Source organism: Paroedura picta, chromosome 6, assembly GCF_049243985.1.
Source record: "Paroedura picta isolate Pp20150507F chromosome 6, Ppicta_v3.0, whole genome shotgun sequence".
Lineage (NCBI taxonomy): Eukaryota > Metazoa > Chordata > Lepidosauria > Squamata > Gekkonidae > Paroedura > Paroedura picta.
Genome location: NC_135374.1, coordinates 72,866,325 through 72,881,503, shown reverse-complemented (window position 1 = coordinate 72,881,503; position 15,179 = coordinate 72,866,325). Strand labels below are relative to the sequence as shown.

Genomic DNA, 15,179 nt, shown 5'->3' with positions numbered 1-15,179 from the left:
AGGTAGAGTATTCCAGGAGACTGTTCCTAGAGGGAATGATTTAATTATGATATATACAGCTGCTGCGTAATTGGAACTGATATAGATGTTTGACCTCTGATTTTAAACAGAAATTTCACCAACAGCTATTGGCTAATCTGTGTCTGTGATCTCAACAAGTACACAGCAGCTGCAGCTCTAAGCATTTATACTTGGAAGAAGTACTTACTTCTGAGTAAACCACATAGGATTAGGCTTCCTGTTCATAAAAACTCCATGAACTTGTTCTTAAATTCTTAACACTTTTTGACCTATGAAACTCAAATATATTTGACAATGATTAGGTCCATTCTTACTTGAAAATCCCCTTAGCTGATAAACTACCTCTTTCCCTGTGCCCCCCAGAGAATACTATTCTACGTTAACATCAACAAGCTGGTGATCTCTGGCCCCAGGGAAGTTTGTTTGACCTCAACCAGAGTCAGGGCTTTCTCTGTCCTGGCTCCCACCTGGTGGAATGAGCTCCCAGACAACATCAGGCCCCTGCTGGACCTAAAACAGTTATCCAGGGCCACCAGGCATTTGGTTGAGACCGAGCGACCAGCAACAACTACAGCGCCCCTAGTCCCTCCTTCCCAGAAATCCACTCATGCATTCTGCTCTGGACCTGTTTGCATTGTTATACCCCATTACCGCTATTATAATTTTAATATTAATACTGTTATTATGAAAAACTAAGTTCTGTGTACTGTTTTCTACATTTTATGTACACCGCCCTGAGCCTCAGGGGATGGCAGTGTATAAATACAATAAATAAAGAAATAGATAAATATAGATATAAATAGATATAAATGTAGATATAAATAAAATAATTCTGCAGGGCTTGCAAAACACAGCTCTTCCACCAGGCTTTCAGTCAAGGCAAATGAACCTACAAATGACCAGAGCCCAAAGGCCCCTCCCACCATCAACCACATCCACAAAAGAAGACCAAAACCCACAGTGCTGCAAAACTAAATCAAATATTCATTATTGAACGTCAACCTGAGACATACCTATACTACATTTTGTTATGAGTTCTTACTGTTCTTAATTGTTTTCACTGTTAAAATGTTACTTATTAAAATCAAAGTGTTATATTGTACTACATTTTAAAAGTTTCAATGTAAACTGCCCTGAGCCACAAGGGAGGGTGTTATATAAATTTAATACAATAAAATAAATAATAAATTATTTGAATTATATAGAAATAGAACAATAAAATTTAGGTAGGTTTCTTTTAATCGCTTAAGAAAGGAATAGTGGGCATTTGAAGGTGCTTGGGAGGGGGATGGTCTGCTCTATAAATTTGCATGTGCAATATGGAATACTTAATCATAAAATTAAGAGAGACGGTGATGGCTGCTGAATTATTTAAAAGGATGTTTGATTCCTTGTCCCTGTAGTTAATTTTGAGGTTTCTTCCCCCTTCTTCTTTACATGTTATAACCCTTTATTCCCTACCCACAATAACATTATTTTTGTTCCCAACAATTCATTGTTTTAACATTGTTTTTCTATTTTAATATTTTATGTAGCAATATTCTTCTATTTTTTTCATGATGCCATATTTATTAACCTATTGTTATTACAGTTTTCTGCAGATTTATTATTTATATGGGTCAATTGACCGAATAAACATGCTACTTACTACTACTAAAAGGATGTTTAAAGGAGAACAATCTGCCATTAGCTATTAGCCATGATGGTTAAATGGAGACTCTGGGTTTGGAAATAACGTGGCTCTGGTTGTCAGTTTCCAAAAAGTGGTCAGCAGATGATGGCTATTGTCTGCAAGAACTTCTTGTGGACTGTCCCCTGACATATCTTGCCACTGTTGAAAACATGGACATGGATTCCATGGACAATTCCAATAGATACAAGGGATTTCTGTTTACAGAGCTCTGCTTCCTTTCCTCCCTTCTCCCCCAGAATGCTGTGACCAGAGATCTATAGTGGAAGGGAAAATTCAACAAAAAAATTATCACCCCCTTCTTGCCTATGGAAATGCTTGCATGAAATCCAACTTTGGATGCTAGGTGGACCATTTTTCTGATCCAGCATGGATGTGCTGTGAATCTTATAAAAGGCACACCTAACTTTAATAAATTATAAAGTTTCATCATTGATAGTCTTGTGCATTACCATGGGGTCTGTTAAAAATACTCTTGCAGCCTGGTAATCCATTGGGAAGGGTCTTTTTTATGCTTCTGGGCTTCAACAGGCCAGAATAGTCTGATTTTGTCAGATTCCAGAAGCTAAGCATGGTCATTCCTGGCTGGTTTATGGATGGGATGTCTCCAAGGAATACTAGTGTTGTGACGTGCAGGCAGGCACTCGCAAACCACCTCTGAACATCTCTAGCCTTGAATATGATGCCACCATAATTCAGCTGTGATTTGAAGGCACTTTCCATTCCATTTCAAAGGATGTAGTGAAGTGAACAATTGTACTTTGTATGTCTCTTACAAGATTTACTTTTTTAACATGCAAACTTTTTTACAGTTACATAATTGGCCAGATTCTTTCTGATCAGTCCCGAGATGTAATTGTAGAAAACATTCAAAGGAAATTAATCCAAATTAGAGAAAATGTGGTCAATGGAAGTGTGCCCATAAAAGAATTTGAAATCAACAAGGTAAACAATATTATTTTTATGTTTAAATTGTTCTTAATTTATTAGTAGAACTATTTCTGATTCAGTTCCTTCTGTGTATAAAAGATTTCCTCCTTATAGTAATAACATGGTGGAATGAACTCCCTGGAGAGCTACAGGCCGTGACGGAACTATCAACGTTCCGCAGGGCCTGTAAGGATGCAGTTAGGATAGGTGATCCACTGACTGGTGTAGGGGAGGTATGGGGCTTTTCCATCTGATGGAAATTTTAGAGTGTTTTAGTATTTTACTGGGTATTAATTGAAGGGATTTTTATGTATTTTTTATTCTTTTATGTTGATGTAAGCCCCCCAGGGCCGACTACATCGGGAGGGGTGGGGTGTAAAGTAAAATATAAATAAATAAATGAACATACTATTCAAATGTTATCCACAAAGATTTTGAATTGTGATCTGAACAGAGAGAAAAATTGTGTGTGTGTAATCTCAAAAGGAAGAAGGCATGATTTCCCTAGTTTCCAAGAAAGCCAGTGGTTCTCTCCATTATAGCCATCCTTTTCTCCTCGAAGTAATGCATATGTAGAGTCTTGCATCCTCTGTGCAGGTGGACATACTTGAAAAAGAATAACACACATTTAGAATGTTAGAACATTCCATTCTGATTAAAGTACTGTGGTAACTGCCTGGAGAGAAAGTGAATGAGACAAGATGGGTTAAATTGAAGGGGAAAGTTCTGTTCATTTTTTCAGGTTGCCCCTGTAGGTCTAGATGGCTAAGAATATATATCAGTGTATATATGGGTGTATGTACTACATGCACACATACTTCTGTAGGCCTCACTTCAAGAAGGACGTAGATAAAATTGAAAGGATACAGAGGAGAGTGACGAGGATGATCTGGGGCCAAGGGACCAAGCCCTATGAAGATAAGTTGAGGGACTTGGGAATGTTCAGCCTGGAAAAAAGGAGGTTGAGAGGGGACATGATAGCCCTCTTTAAGTATTTGAAAGGTTGTCACTTGGAGAAGGGCAGGATGCTGTTTCCGTTGGCTGCAGAGGAAAGGACATGCAGTAATGGGTTTAAACTACAAGTACAACGATATAGGCTAGATACCAGGAAAAATTTTTTCACAGAGTAGTTCAGCAGTGGAATAGGCTGCCTAAGGAGGTGGTGAGCTCCCCCTCACTGGTAGTCTTCAAGCAAAGGTTGGATACACACTTTTCTTGGATGCTTCTGGATGCTTTGGGATGATCCTGCATTGAGCAGGAGGTTGGCCTGTATGGACCCTTCCAACTCTGTGATTCTGTGATTCTCTCGATTTTATTCTTCTTTGTGTTGGGGAATTTCAGAGGACTCCAGTTTCGGTTGTGCTCTGTGATACTTGTTGGGCAGACTGACCAAACAAGTTCACATCTGTTCTTGTCTGCTTATTTCTGTGGTCCTTTCTATGCTTTCTTACAGCTTGGCTTGTGGGATAAGGCTTCCTGTTTGTCTTTTGAAAATACATGAAGACACCTGGCTTAGGCTGTCCTTTTGAAGATTTTAGTAGAAGCTGTGAGAAGGTGTTGCAGTGCTGGCTGTGTGTCTGTATCATGCCTTTCCCTTTATTCCTTTTATAGCATAGCCTGAGGAAATTTTCTCGGATGTTCCTGTGTGCTCCAGGTCCACTGTCCATGTGGCATCATAATAATTAAGAATTGCATAGCTTGCAGGCTGTATGTCTGTGACCCATTTAAGCTCTCCCTTTCCTACCCAGCAGAGGGGATGAAGGAAATGGAAAGCTTAAATTGTTTGTTGATATTATAGCCTGATTGTGGGGTAGTCAGGCTTCATGATGGAAATCCTTTTAAGCCATCCCTTACACTCCCCAGTATGTGTGTGTGTGTGGTGGGGGGGACGGGACAAAAGACTTATATGGCTGTCAGGCTGTATGTCTGTGATCCATTAAAGCCCTCCTTTTCTTTCCATAGCGGGTGGAGAGGGAGAATCATAAGACTTAAAGGGCTGACAAGATATATGGTTGAAATCCATTTAAGCTCTTGCTTTCCCTCCCCAGTGAAGCAAGGGGAAAGGAATGGAGGACTTAAATGGCTGGCTGCTATTACAGTCACCTGCTCTGCAGTCAGGCTATATTGCTGTGACCCATGAAGGTCCTGTATTTTATTTCCCAATGGGGAAGGAAAATGGAGGGCTTAAACAACTGGAAGCCATTTCAGCAGTCCATTTCACTTCACTTCTCCGTACTTGGAGAGTGGGAGCAAAACTGACAGGTTAAATGGTACAGCTGAAGAGCGGACTCACCAGGCAAAAAACCATCTAACCCATCAGTTTTGCTCCCTGCCAATTAAGCATTTAACCCTTCTTGGATAACCCCTCCCCCCCCCCTTTTTTTTTTTTTTTTTCTTCCCCTGACTGGACTTGGAGAAAAAATGTCTGAACTGGCCAGTTCAGGGAATTTTTTTTTGTGATTGGTTCGAGACTTCCTTGAACCCCAAACAGAACCAGAATTTTCTGGGTCCTGCCCATCTCTTATTTCTAGTGTAGAGCAGCTTGGGACAGTATGTTCAAGCCTTCTTACAAAACCTCTGTCATGAGGGAGAGAAAATGATGGAGACAAACTGTCTTGCATCCATAATCTCACATTATCTCTGCACAGCTTCCACTGAGATGTTGCCAAAATGCAGTAAGAGGGCTTTTATGATTTCTGGCCAGATGGCCAGAAACATTTCATGCTGACTCATTATGTGGTAACTTTTCTGTGTTCTTGCTTTAAGCACTGTCGTTTCAGTGGGCTATACAGAATGGGAAATGGTTCTCATCTGCATTTCTTCAATATATAGCAGTGTGCCTTCTCATTAGTTTGTGGTAGTAGTAGATTGTTGCTTTTTTCCTATTCTGAGAAAGCTTGACCTTTGAAAGCTTGAAAGTTCTGGAAACAAGATTTCTTTTAGGTTGTACTATCTTTGAGGTCTGTAAGATGAAGGATAAAGTAGAGAGGGGCTGTGTGAACATCAAGCTTGCAACTATTAGTTGGCACTAGTTGTTAGAAACACCGCAAAGTTTCTGTTTAACTTTCTTGACTAATAGCCATCAGTGGGTCTGACTTTCATGAATTCATCTAACCCTTTTACAAAAGCCATCCCAGTTAGTAACGATTGTCACTGTAGCACTGAATTCCATAAATTAGCAGTACATCTGAAATAACATTTTCTTTTTTTCCATTTTGAATCTGTTACTACTCAGCTTCTTTGAGAAAGACTGTGTGCTAGCACTCTGGGACAATTTTTTTTCTCATATCATTTATATTTTTTAAGCCTTTGTTATACTTCTTAGTAATTTTCTGTTTGAAATTGAAAAACCTAGTCCCCTTTAGACTTTTCCAGTATGAAAGGTGTTCTAATCTTCTCTTCATTTTGGGTTATCCTTTCTTAGTTCTGTTGTGTTTTTTTGAGATGGGGGAACCAGAACTGTATGCAGTGCTACAAATATGGCTGTGTTACATATACTTTTTTGTAAAGCCATTATTATACTAGCTATTTTATTTTCAGTGCCTTTCCTCATTCCCAGTATGTAGATTGTTGTCCTGTTTCCTGTCACTGCAAGCTGCTGGTCAGACTAGTGGGGTGATAGGATATGCTGTTATTGGATCTTCTATGACTTTTTAAAACTCAAAAGCAACTGTAGTATACATATGTGTGTCACATTTAATATGGAAAGGGAACTGGAGGCCTGTTGGGCATCTTTGGAGGTGATGTTTGATGGCATCGGGCAGCTCTCTTTATTCAAAGTAGACAAGCTGCTGGAGTCAGTGAGAGCTACTACTTGCTCCCTTGATCTCTGTCCGTCTTGGCTCCTCAAAGGAGGTGGTCAGCGGATAGGAGGCCAGCTCAGGGATATTGTTAATCTCTCTCTATTGGGGAGTTCCCTGCACAGCTGAAGGAGGCAGTAGTTTGCCCTCTCCTTAAGAAACCATATCTGGAGCTGCAGGACCATGCCAACTACTGCCCGGTTTCGCACCTGGTGTTTCAGAGCAAGGTGGTTGAATGGGCTGCCGTAGACCAGCTCCTGGCATTCTTGGAAGAAACTTCAGTCCTCGACGGATACCAGTCTGGCTTCCATCCTGGCCACGAGGTGCAGACTGTGTTGGTCGCCCTATTGGACGATCTCCAGTGCCAGCTGGATTGAGGTGGTTTGGCCATCCTCATTTTATTATATCTGTCGGCCGCATTTGATGTGGTCGATCATGAATTGCTGGCTCACCACCTTGCTGGATACAGGACACAGATTTGTGTTAGATACGCTCCTTTCTCCAAGACTGGACTCAGAGGGTTGCAGTGGGGGATGAATTGTCGCTCTCTTACTTACTCCCGTGTGGGGTTCTGCAGGGTGTAGTGCTCTCCCCTACTCTTTATGCACCCTCTGGCCCACCTGGTCTGGAGTTATGGGCTGGTCTGCCATCAGTATGCTGATGATACCCAGGTCTACTAGCACCCTACCTTTCGCCTGAAAACCTTGCTATAGTGATCCATGCAACAATTACCTCCAGAATTGATTTCTGTAACTCACTCTACATGGGCTTGCCCTTGACTCTGACCTGGAAATTACAGCTGGTGCAGAATGTGGCAGAATGTTCCTGGGTTTCTCGCAGGAACATCTTGGAGGATCCAAATCCAGCCTGTGTTGAGGTAGCTGCATTGGTCGCCAGTTGTAGCCCAGATTAGGTTCATAGTCTGGGACCCACATACCTGAGGGACTGTCTTCTGCCCTATGCCCCTTGCATGGTCTTGCACTCTGCAGGGCCAGGTCCTTTTTGGTCCTGGCCTCTACCTGGTTGGAATGAGCTGGAGGAGCTGCAGGCCCTCAGAGAGCTTTACTGCTTTCTGTAGGGCCTGCAAAACAGAGCTCTTCCACCATGTTTATGGTTGAGGCTAGTGCTAGAGTAGGTGATATGGTATTAGTACCTGACTAATCTCGTACCGAACATCTTGCTTTCCTCATGCTGCCCGCGCAAGGATCTTCCTGTTTTAAGGAGGGCCATGGGATTTTTGCCATCTGTTAAGATTTTTGTGTTTTGTGATTGGGCTTTAATGGAGGTTTTATTTAATTTTATTGTATGAGGGCTATAAATCCAATAAATAAACAAACAAACATAAATAAATTAATAGGGATGTCAAGGCCTGAGGGATAAAATAGTGGGTGGGAGGTTTTCCCAGGGCCTTTCTCCCACAGGGAAATTTGCAGGAGCTAGAGGGGAAAACCTATGAAATGTTTTCTCTTTTGAAATAAGTGAAATGTTCTTAAGACATGGTTTTATTTAGAGTATGAAGCATGACAATTTTAATGTAAGACATCTGCAGGATTAGATTATCATACCTATGTATTCTTTAGGGATATCCAGTATATTTTTAAAGATATATTTATTGTTTAAGTTTGAATAATTTTACTCACAATTAATGTTGTGATGTGTTTCTTACTGCATTATTAAAGAGTTCAGTGGTTGAAAACTATATAGAGTATTTTGTTATCCAAATATTCTGGTAGTTCTATGAGTGTTAGTATGAGACTGTTTCTGTCCAAATAATATACTTTTTATTGGTACAAAATTTGTTTTCTAATTTAAGCTATTATTTTCCCTATCTCCTTAGATGGCAAAAGATTTATGTATTAAGGTACAATAAGGTACAGCAGATCACAACTTTTATTAATTTTTTCCAGTTTATTTCCAGTTTTTTTGGCACAAACCCAATTTATTTATATTTTTAAATTCCATAAGTATACCCAATAGTAAGGTAAAGGTAAAGGTATCCCCTGTGCAAGCACTGAGTCATGTCTGACCCTTAGGGTGATGCCCTCTAGCGTTTTCTTGGCAGTTTCAATACGGGGTGGTTTGCCAGTGCCTTCCCCAGTCATTATCGTTTACCCCCCAGCAAGCTGGGTACTCATTTTACCGACCTCGGAAGGATGGAAGGCTGAGTCAACCTTGAGCCGGCTGCTGGGATAGAACTCCCAGACTCATGGGCAGTTGCTGCCTTACCACTCTGTGCTACAAGAGGCTCTTATACCCAATAGTACAATTTTTATATATAATTTTGTTAACTGGGGGAAATGGCAGTGGAAGGAAGGGAATATTAATTTTCTTTCCCTGTTGCTGTGGTCCTTCCCTCATGTTTAGCTAAGTCCTGAGATGACATCATTGTTCAAATAATGTAACTCCTAAGAGTTGAGGGCGGTTTCATCTTTGGTTAGAAGGGACAGCAGTTTCTACTTATTCTCTCACCCAGCGTACATAGAATCATAGAGTTGGAAGGGTCCATACAGGCCATCTAGTCCAATCCCCTGCTCAATGCAGGATCAGCCCTAAGCATCCAGAAGCATCCAAGAAAAGTGTGTATCCAACCTTTGCTTGAAGACTGCCAGTGAGGGGGAGCTCACCACCTCCTTAGGCAGCCTATTCCACTGCTGAACTACTCTGACTGTGAATTTTTTTTCCTGATATCTAGCCTATATCCTGCCCTCCTCCAAATGACAACCTTTCAAATACTTAAAGAGGGCTATCATTTCCCCTCTCTCAACCTCCTTTTCTCCAGGCTGATGCACACATGTTTCTGCACACATGCACACATGTTTCTGAAATTTCATTGATCACAGGAACAAAATAGCAGAGGTTTAGTGAGCTACGTTACAACATGAAGGAGAAACAAGGAGGATCCACTTTGTTGGATCTACTCTTAATCAGATCTTGTTGGATACAAACCAATTTCAATGCAGTGGCTTATCCCTAATACTGGAGGCAATTGTAAACTCAATTTCGCCATTGTTCCATGCTCTTCAGTACTTTTCATCTAAAAGTACTATAGTTTCCTATATAACTCATTGTTCTCCGTTTCTGTTCTTTAGGGGTTCTCCATACCCTTGTAATCTATATGAGTTTCATTCTAGTAGCTATAGATGATCTCCAAATTTACTTAAGAAATTTGACCTTCCTGACTCTTCAGCTCAATTTCACTTTAATCTGTTCCAAGTGAATGTTAGTAATGGATGGTAAAACAAGAAGGATTACTCTTAAATGCCAAGCATAAATCTGAATCTCTGACTACATTGATACAGTTCATGTGTAGATTGCAGCCTTCTGCATCCAGGTGGTGACGTTCTGGGAACATGCTGGTGTAGTCATGATCTTGGACCAGCCATTCCCTGTCATTGTAACCTGCATCACAGGTTAGTTGTTGTAAGAGCACAGTAGAGGAAGAAAAAGCAGTGTTGTAAGCCACTTTTGGAGAGAAAAGCATTAAATAAATACATGTTCCCATTTTAAGAGTCAGTTTATAGAAATAAGCTAGGTGTACACCTTAATACTTATGCTATTTCAAATGTTTATGCCTGTGAATGATATTTATAGGTAGTTACTTGTAGCTTTGTAATATTGCAGACAAATGTTCATCCTGTTTCCTCCAGTACAACTTTTTCGTCTGTTGGTTTATAGGCATTAACAAAGGATCCCCAGGATTACCCTGACAAAAAAAGCTTGCCACATGTGCATGTTGCCTTATGGATCAACTCTCAAGAGGGTAGAAAATTAAAATCTGGAGATACTGTGTCTTATGTTATCTGTCAGGTAAAAATGCTGAGATTTCTTTTGTGTATTATCTCATTTTTTATAAAAGAAATATATTAAAGACCACTTTAACATAATAAAGTATTTTAAAAACCCACTTATACCACCCACTGTGTCAGTTCATTCACCTATCCTTTTCTTATTTTTTTTGTCTATTGCTTGTGCAGGATGGATCAAATCTGAGTGCCAGCCAGAGAGCATATGCTCCAGAACAGTTGAGCAAACAAGAAAATCTCGTCATTGATACTCAGTATTATCTGTCACAACAAATTCACCCAGTAGTGGCTCGTATCTGTGAACCCATAAATGGAATTGACTCTGTCCTTATTGCATCTTGGTTAGGTAAGCATTCAAAACATGTACTTATTTTCTAGTTAACTCCTCCATCTCAGATTAGTCTCCAGCTGCCTTCTGCTGAGCTAGTCTCCTAACGTATTGTCCACTCCGACTGCACCACCTAGATACATATCAGTTGCACTGCATGTTGATTTTCTTCAGAAATTCTTCTTTAGGAAATAACATCTTGATCACTCTTCCTTCTCTGTGGTCCAAAAGTAGGGCAGTCCATTTTTTTCTACCCTTAGGTATTTAGTTTTTCAGATCACTGTCTACTGGAATGTGGTTGGTCTACAGTATAACTATCCTTTTATTTTGAAGGAGAATTTTCTTGCAGCTGCACTTGTTGTAAAGGTTTTGCAATCTTTACAGAATGTTTTCAACATGATGGTTTTCTGGTTTTATCCATCACTGGGAGTTAGTACCAGCGTGGTAATAGTGCTGTTCTTTATTTAGTGGTTGGGGAGAGGTGTTATGGTTTTCAGTTTTCCCCATTGGTACTGCTTCCGGATTGACCTTCCAGAATTTTGGAAATGATTCAGTTTCTGAGAAGTACAAGAGTGGGGAGGTTGGAGGGAGAGGTTGATAGCACCCTGAACAACTGTTATGTAATCCCACAGTCCCTCTTAAGTTTAAAAGGGAAATTTTAAACAGACTAGAAGAGCTGATTGTAGAGAGGAGGCCAGGTTTAATCCATTATATCCCATGGGCGCTAGAGGAGCCAGATCTACCCATAGGAAATAATGAGATCCTTATGTCCTCTTCAGCCAAGTGTCCCAGAAGTGCAGGAGCCTGCCAGCCAGTCTACCCGACTACTTGCCATTTCCAGTGCTAGCCAAGTAAGCCACCCCTCCCCCCCCGTCAGCCAATGCTCTGGTGGCTAATGACCAGGGATATCTAAGATATCTGAAAGACATATGAGGACAGAAGGGACCAAAAGATCTTCCTGCCCCAACCTCACCCAAATGCCTGGTGGAAGAGCTCCATCTTGCAGGCCCTCCAGAACTGTGATAGCTCTGACAGGACCCTTAGCGATTTCAGGAGCTCATTCTACGAGGTAGAGGCCAGGATCAAAAAGACCCTGATCCTTGTCAAGGCCAGGTGCATTTCACACAGGCCAGGAAGATAGATGGTCTATCAGATATGTTGGGCCCAGACTGCAATTTAGTGTTCAGCATTAAAGAAAAGAGCTACTGAATGTTCTTGATCTTATTTACTTTAGCCAGTTACATATAACTTAAATTAAACATATTTCCATTGCCTATATTCAGCTAGCTTGTAAAATCTGATAACTTTTGGGGGAGTGCATTGTTTCAGAAATAAGAAATTAATCTGATTCCAATAGTTATGTTGGATACTGTAGTAAACGGATAGTGTAGTAAATAGAGCTTTTTGAAAACAGATTTAAAAACCTCTAGGTGGCAGCACTAGATACTATTTTCACTATTTCTCAAAAGCTTTAATGAGTTAAGCTGTAAAGTGATTAACTTTTAAACTTGCATAGCTCCCAAGTAAGGCTAGAATAGTGTTAGTTTGTTTATTGAACTAGCATAATTATCTTGCTAACTGATACTTTTCTCTTTATTAGGAAAATTTTGAATGTAAATGTTGGTGTTAATCTAATTTAATGTGTGTTTTGTGCAGATTGGCTATTGAAAGCTGTTCTGTCATTACATAGCTGACCTCTTACTATTTTAAATGTTTTTGCCAAGGCCTGATCAAAAGAAAATGTTATCAGGTTATCGTTGCTGTTAATGGAATTGAAAGGCTTTTAGAAAAAGTCAGACTAATGATTGATTAATCCTCTCTCTCTTTATTTAACGGGGTCATCATATCATAGTCATAGCTAGATTATAAAATTCCAAATAAAGTGGAACTGTTGCTAATATTTTTCCAAGCAACATAAATCAGAGGTGATAATTCAGCACAAAGTGCCTCTTTTTCTCAAATATGTATTATAGATTGGAAGGAACACCATGTCAATGAATAAGTCTGCCTTGGTAGGTCATTTTTAGTAAAACAAACTTTAAAAATGTTAAAAAGTTGACATGAAAACTGTTTACTTGAAATAAAAAGAATGATTATTGAAAGAAGCTAATTGGAAAATTATTAATCCAATCTGTATCCTTGAAACTGTGAGCTTGGTTGGAATACTTTACTGTGGACTTGCATATTGGTCATATTATTCTCCAGCCAATATAATAGTAAACACTAAAATAAAAGCTGATGACAGTTGCCTTAATGAACCTCTATCATTGGAGCTCTGCATCTAAATTTATTAATGGGGTCAGATAGTTTACTGTACTTTTCTGTTTTAAGTTTGTTTTCTGGCGGCATAGTGAATAAGGTAACAGTGTGATAGATGTTAGTTGCTTCTTAACAATATGTTACGTATAGAATATTAAGTGGAGTAAAATCTTATTTCTTATCCTAAGGACAGTCCAAACTAGTATCTTTCTGGAATAAATAATATATTACATTTCTCAATGTCGGAATATATTTTATATAGCAGAAGTGTATGAGATAGAAAGGTATTGTTGTATTGTAAAATTACATTCTATTAGATCACTGGAAGTGAAAATAATATTTTAATTATATTTAAAATTCACCTAATTATATAACATTAAATACTTTATCGATAAAACTAACATACTCCTGCTGTAGTAGATATACATTCTGAATCTCCATAACTTTGCTCTTCTACAATGCTATATGTAGAAATTGGGTTATGATTGTAGTTGGAAAACTTGAAATGTTTACTAAAAATACCATATTCAGGCATTCAGATTAAATAATTTTTTTGATGGTCATGACCTTCTGAAGCATCAGGTTGCTAAAATGGGCATCAGTTCTCAGGCTTCAATCCGCCCACCACCAGAATAGTATCAAAGTCTTAGTGGTATGTATGGAGAATGCTTTAGGACAGCTTCAGCAAAGGTAAAATGTAGCTGGCAGTCCTAATGAATTATGTCCAATGTTCAGTACTTACTTGAGCTGTAGAAACTATTAGTCTGCTAATTTTATTTTTCTAACATTTGAGTTAGAATATTGTAAACAGTAAAATGTTTTGAATACTTTGGTGATGCATTATGACTACCTCACTGAATTGAGTTATTTGATCCAAGTTATACAGTGTGTCTAAGTTAATGTTTATTTTCAAGGTCAAAAGCATTACATCTTTGAAAAATAAAATCAATAGCAGACTCTCTGGAAAAGGAACTTTTTTTGCAATACCTTTTAATCATTTCTGAGAATAATGTTATACTTCTGTGCTCTGTGCTAATTTAATGAATTATCATATGATCGAGCAGATCTCTCTGAATATGAAACTCATTCAGTTATTGGTCCAGCAAAAATATTTGTGGGCATGGGGTTCAATGATGGTTGAGTTATGCATATTTCTTAGACTTTCTGGGCTCTAGTAACCAAAAGTGCTTTTTGTCTCCAATTCTGACTTTTTAAATGCTGCTGCTGAATTTTAACAACTGCATTAGATTGAAACCTACATGCTGTTAACCACTGAGCCAAAATGAAATCGACCAGTGCATTGAAGTCTGAGTTGGCAGTTGTGTACAGACTTGAAGGAGTGGGTAATAGCTGTACAACCAGGGTTCTTTTAGTGGGGTTTTTATAGCCTCCCTTTCATTTTAATGATGCTATTTTAGTTTAAAGACTTTCCTAATAAAGATGTACAATTTTATTCAAATATCTGTCCAACATGAGAAAATAGCAATAAAGGTTTTCACTAGGAGTAGCATCTTCATAAACAAAATGTTCTATTGCATACTCCCCATGATAGATGATGCACAGGGCTTGTTTTATTTATAAGCTATTTTATTCAAAAAGATAAGTAATTTCTTCATGGTGCTCAGATCGTCATCTTGGGTTAAAAATGGAAAATGTATTTATTCTTTTTTTCTAAACAGACTTATCTTTCAGTTTTACTTTGGATTTTACAGTTTTGCTACTCCATTTGTAGTTGAAGTGTCAGTTTATATGAATTGCATTCTTTGAACTTTGCATTTATATTTTGTATTAATAGGGCTGGATCCCTCGCAGTTCAAAGTCTATCACCATTATCATAAAGATGAGGAGAATGATGCCTTGCTTGGCAGCCCAGTTCAGCTCACTGATGAAGAGAAATATAAAGACTGTGAAAGATTCATGTTTGCCTGCCCAAAATGTGGGACAGAGAACATTTATGACAATGTCTTTGATGGTTCGGTTAGTATTTTAGTATTTGCATTTTGTAAATAGATTCTGGAAATAGGGTGTCCTGTAGTAAGGGGGGGGAAGTTCTGCTATAATTTTGCATGTGAGATGCTTGTGCACTGTTGCCAAATCTACTTTTGCATACCGTTCTCCAGAAAAATTTGTCATCCTTTTTCCCCTACATTACTTAATTTATTTTTAAAACGTTTCACTTCTTGGAACTGCCTAGACTATAAATCATGTTCAATGACTGTTAGGTTTTCTAAATCAAATTAATTGGAGGAGATCTTTTTTAAAAATTATGTTTTTGTAGTTTAACATCCCTCTTGCCTTTTACATAGAGGCTTCTTCTGTGTTATCTTTCCTGCTGTCTTTGTACATCA

General features: G+C 38.8%; 1 protein-coding gene across 4 annotated transcripts in view; it reads left to right on the top strand.

The window, feature by feature from the left end:
- Positions 1-15,179, top strand: part of POLA1 (DNA polymerase alpha 1, catalytic subunit) — a 256,073-nt gene that overhangs the window by 92,636 nt on the left and 148,258 nt on the right. For all 4 annotated transcript variants that reach the window (XM_077343005.1, XM_077343006.1, XM_077343003.1 and 1 more), the window contains exons 30-33: positions 2,524-2,656; positions 10,117-10,248; positions 10,416-10,590; positions 14,627-14,808. In XM_077343005.1, the coding sequence (XP_077199120.1) occupies positions 2,524-2,656; positions 10,117-10,248; positions 10,416-10,590; positions 14,627-14,808 (622 nt within the window). The remainder of the gene's footprint in view (positions 1-2,523; positions 2,657-10,116; positions 10,249-10,415; positions 10,591-14,626; positions 14,809-15,179) is intronic.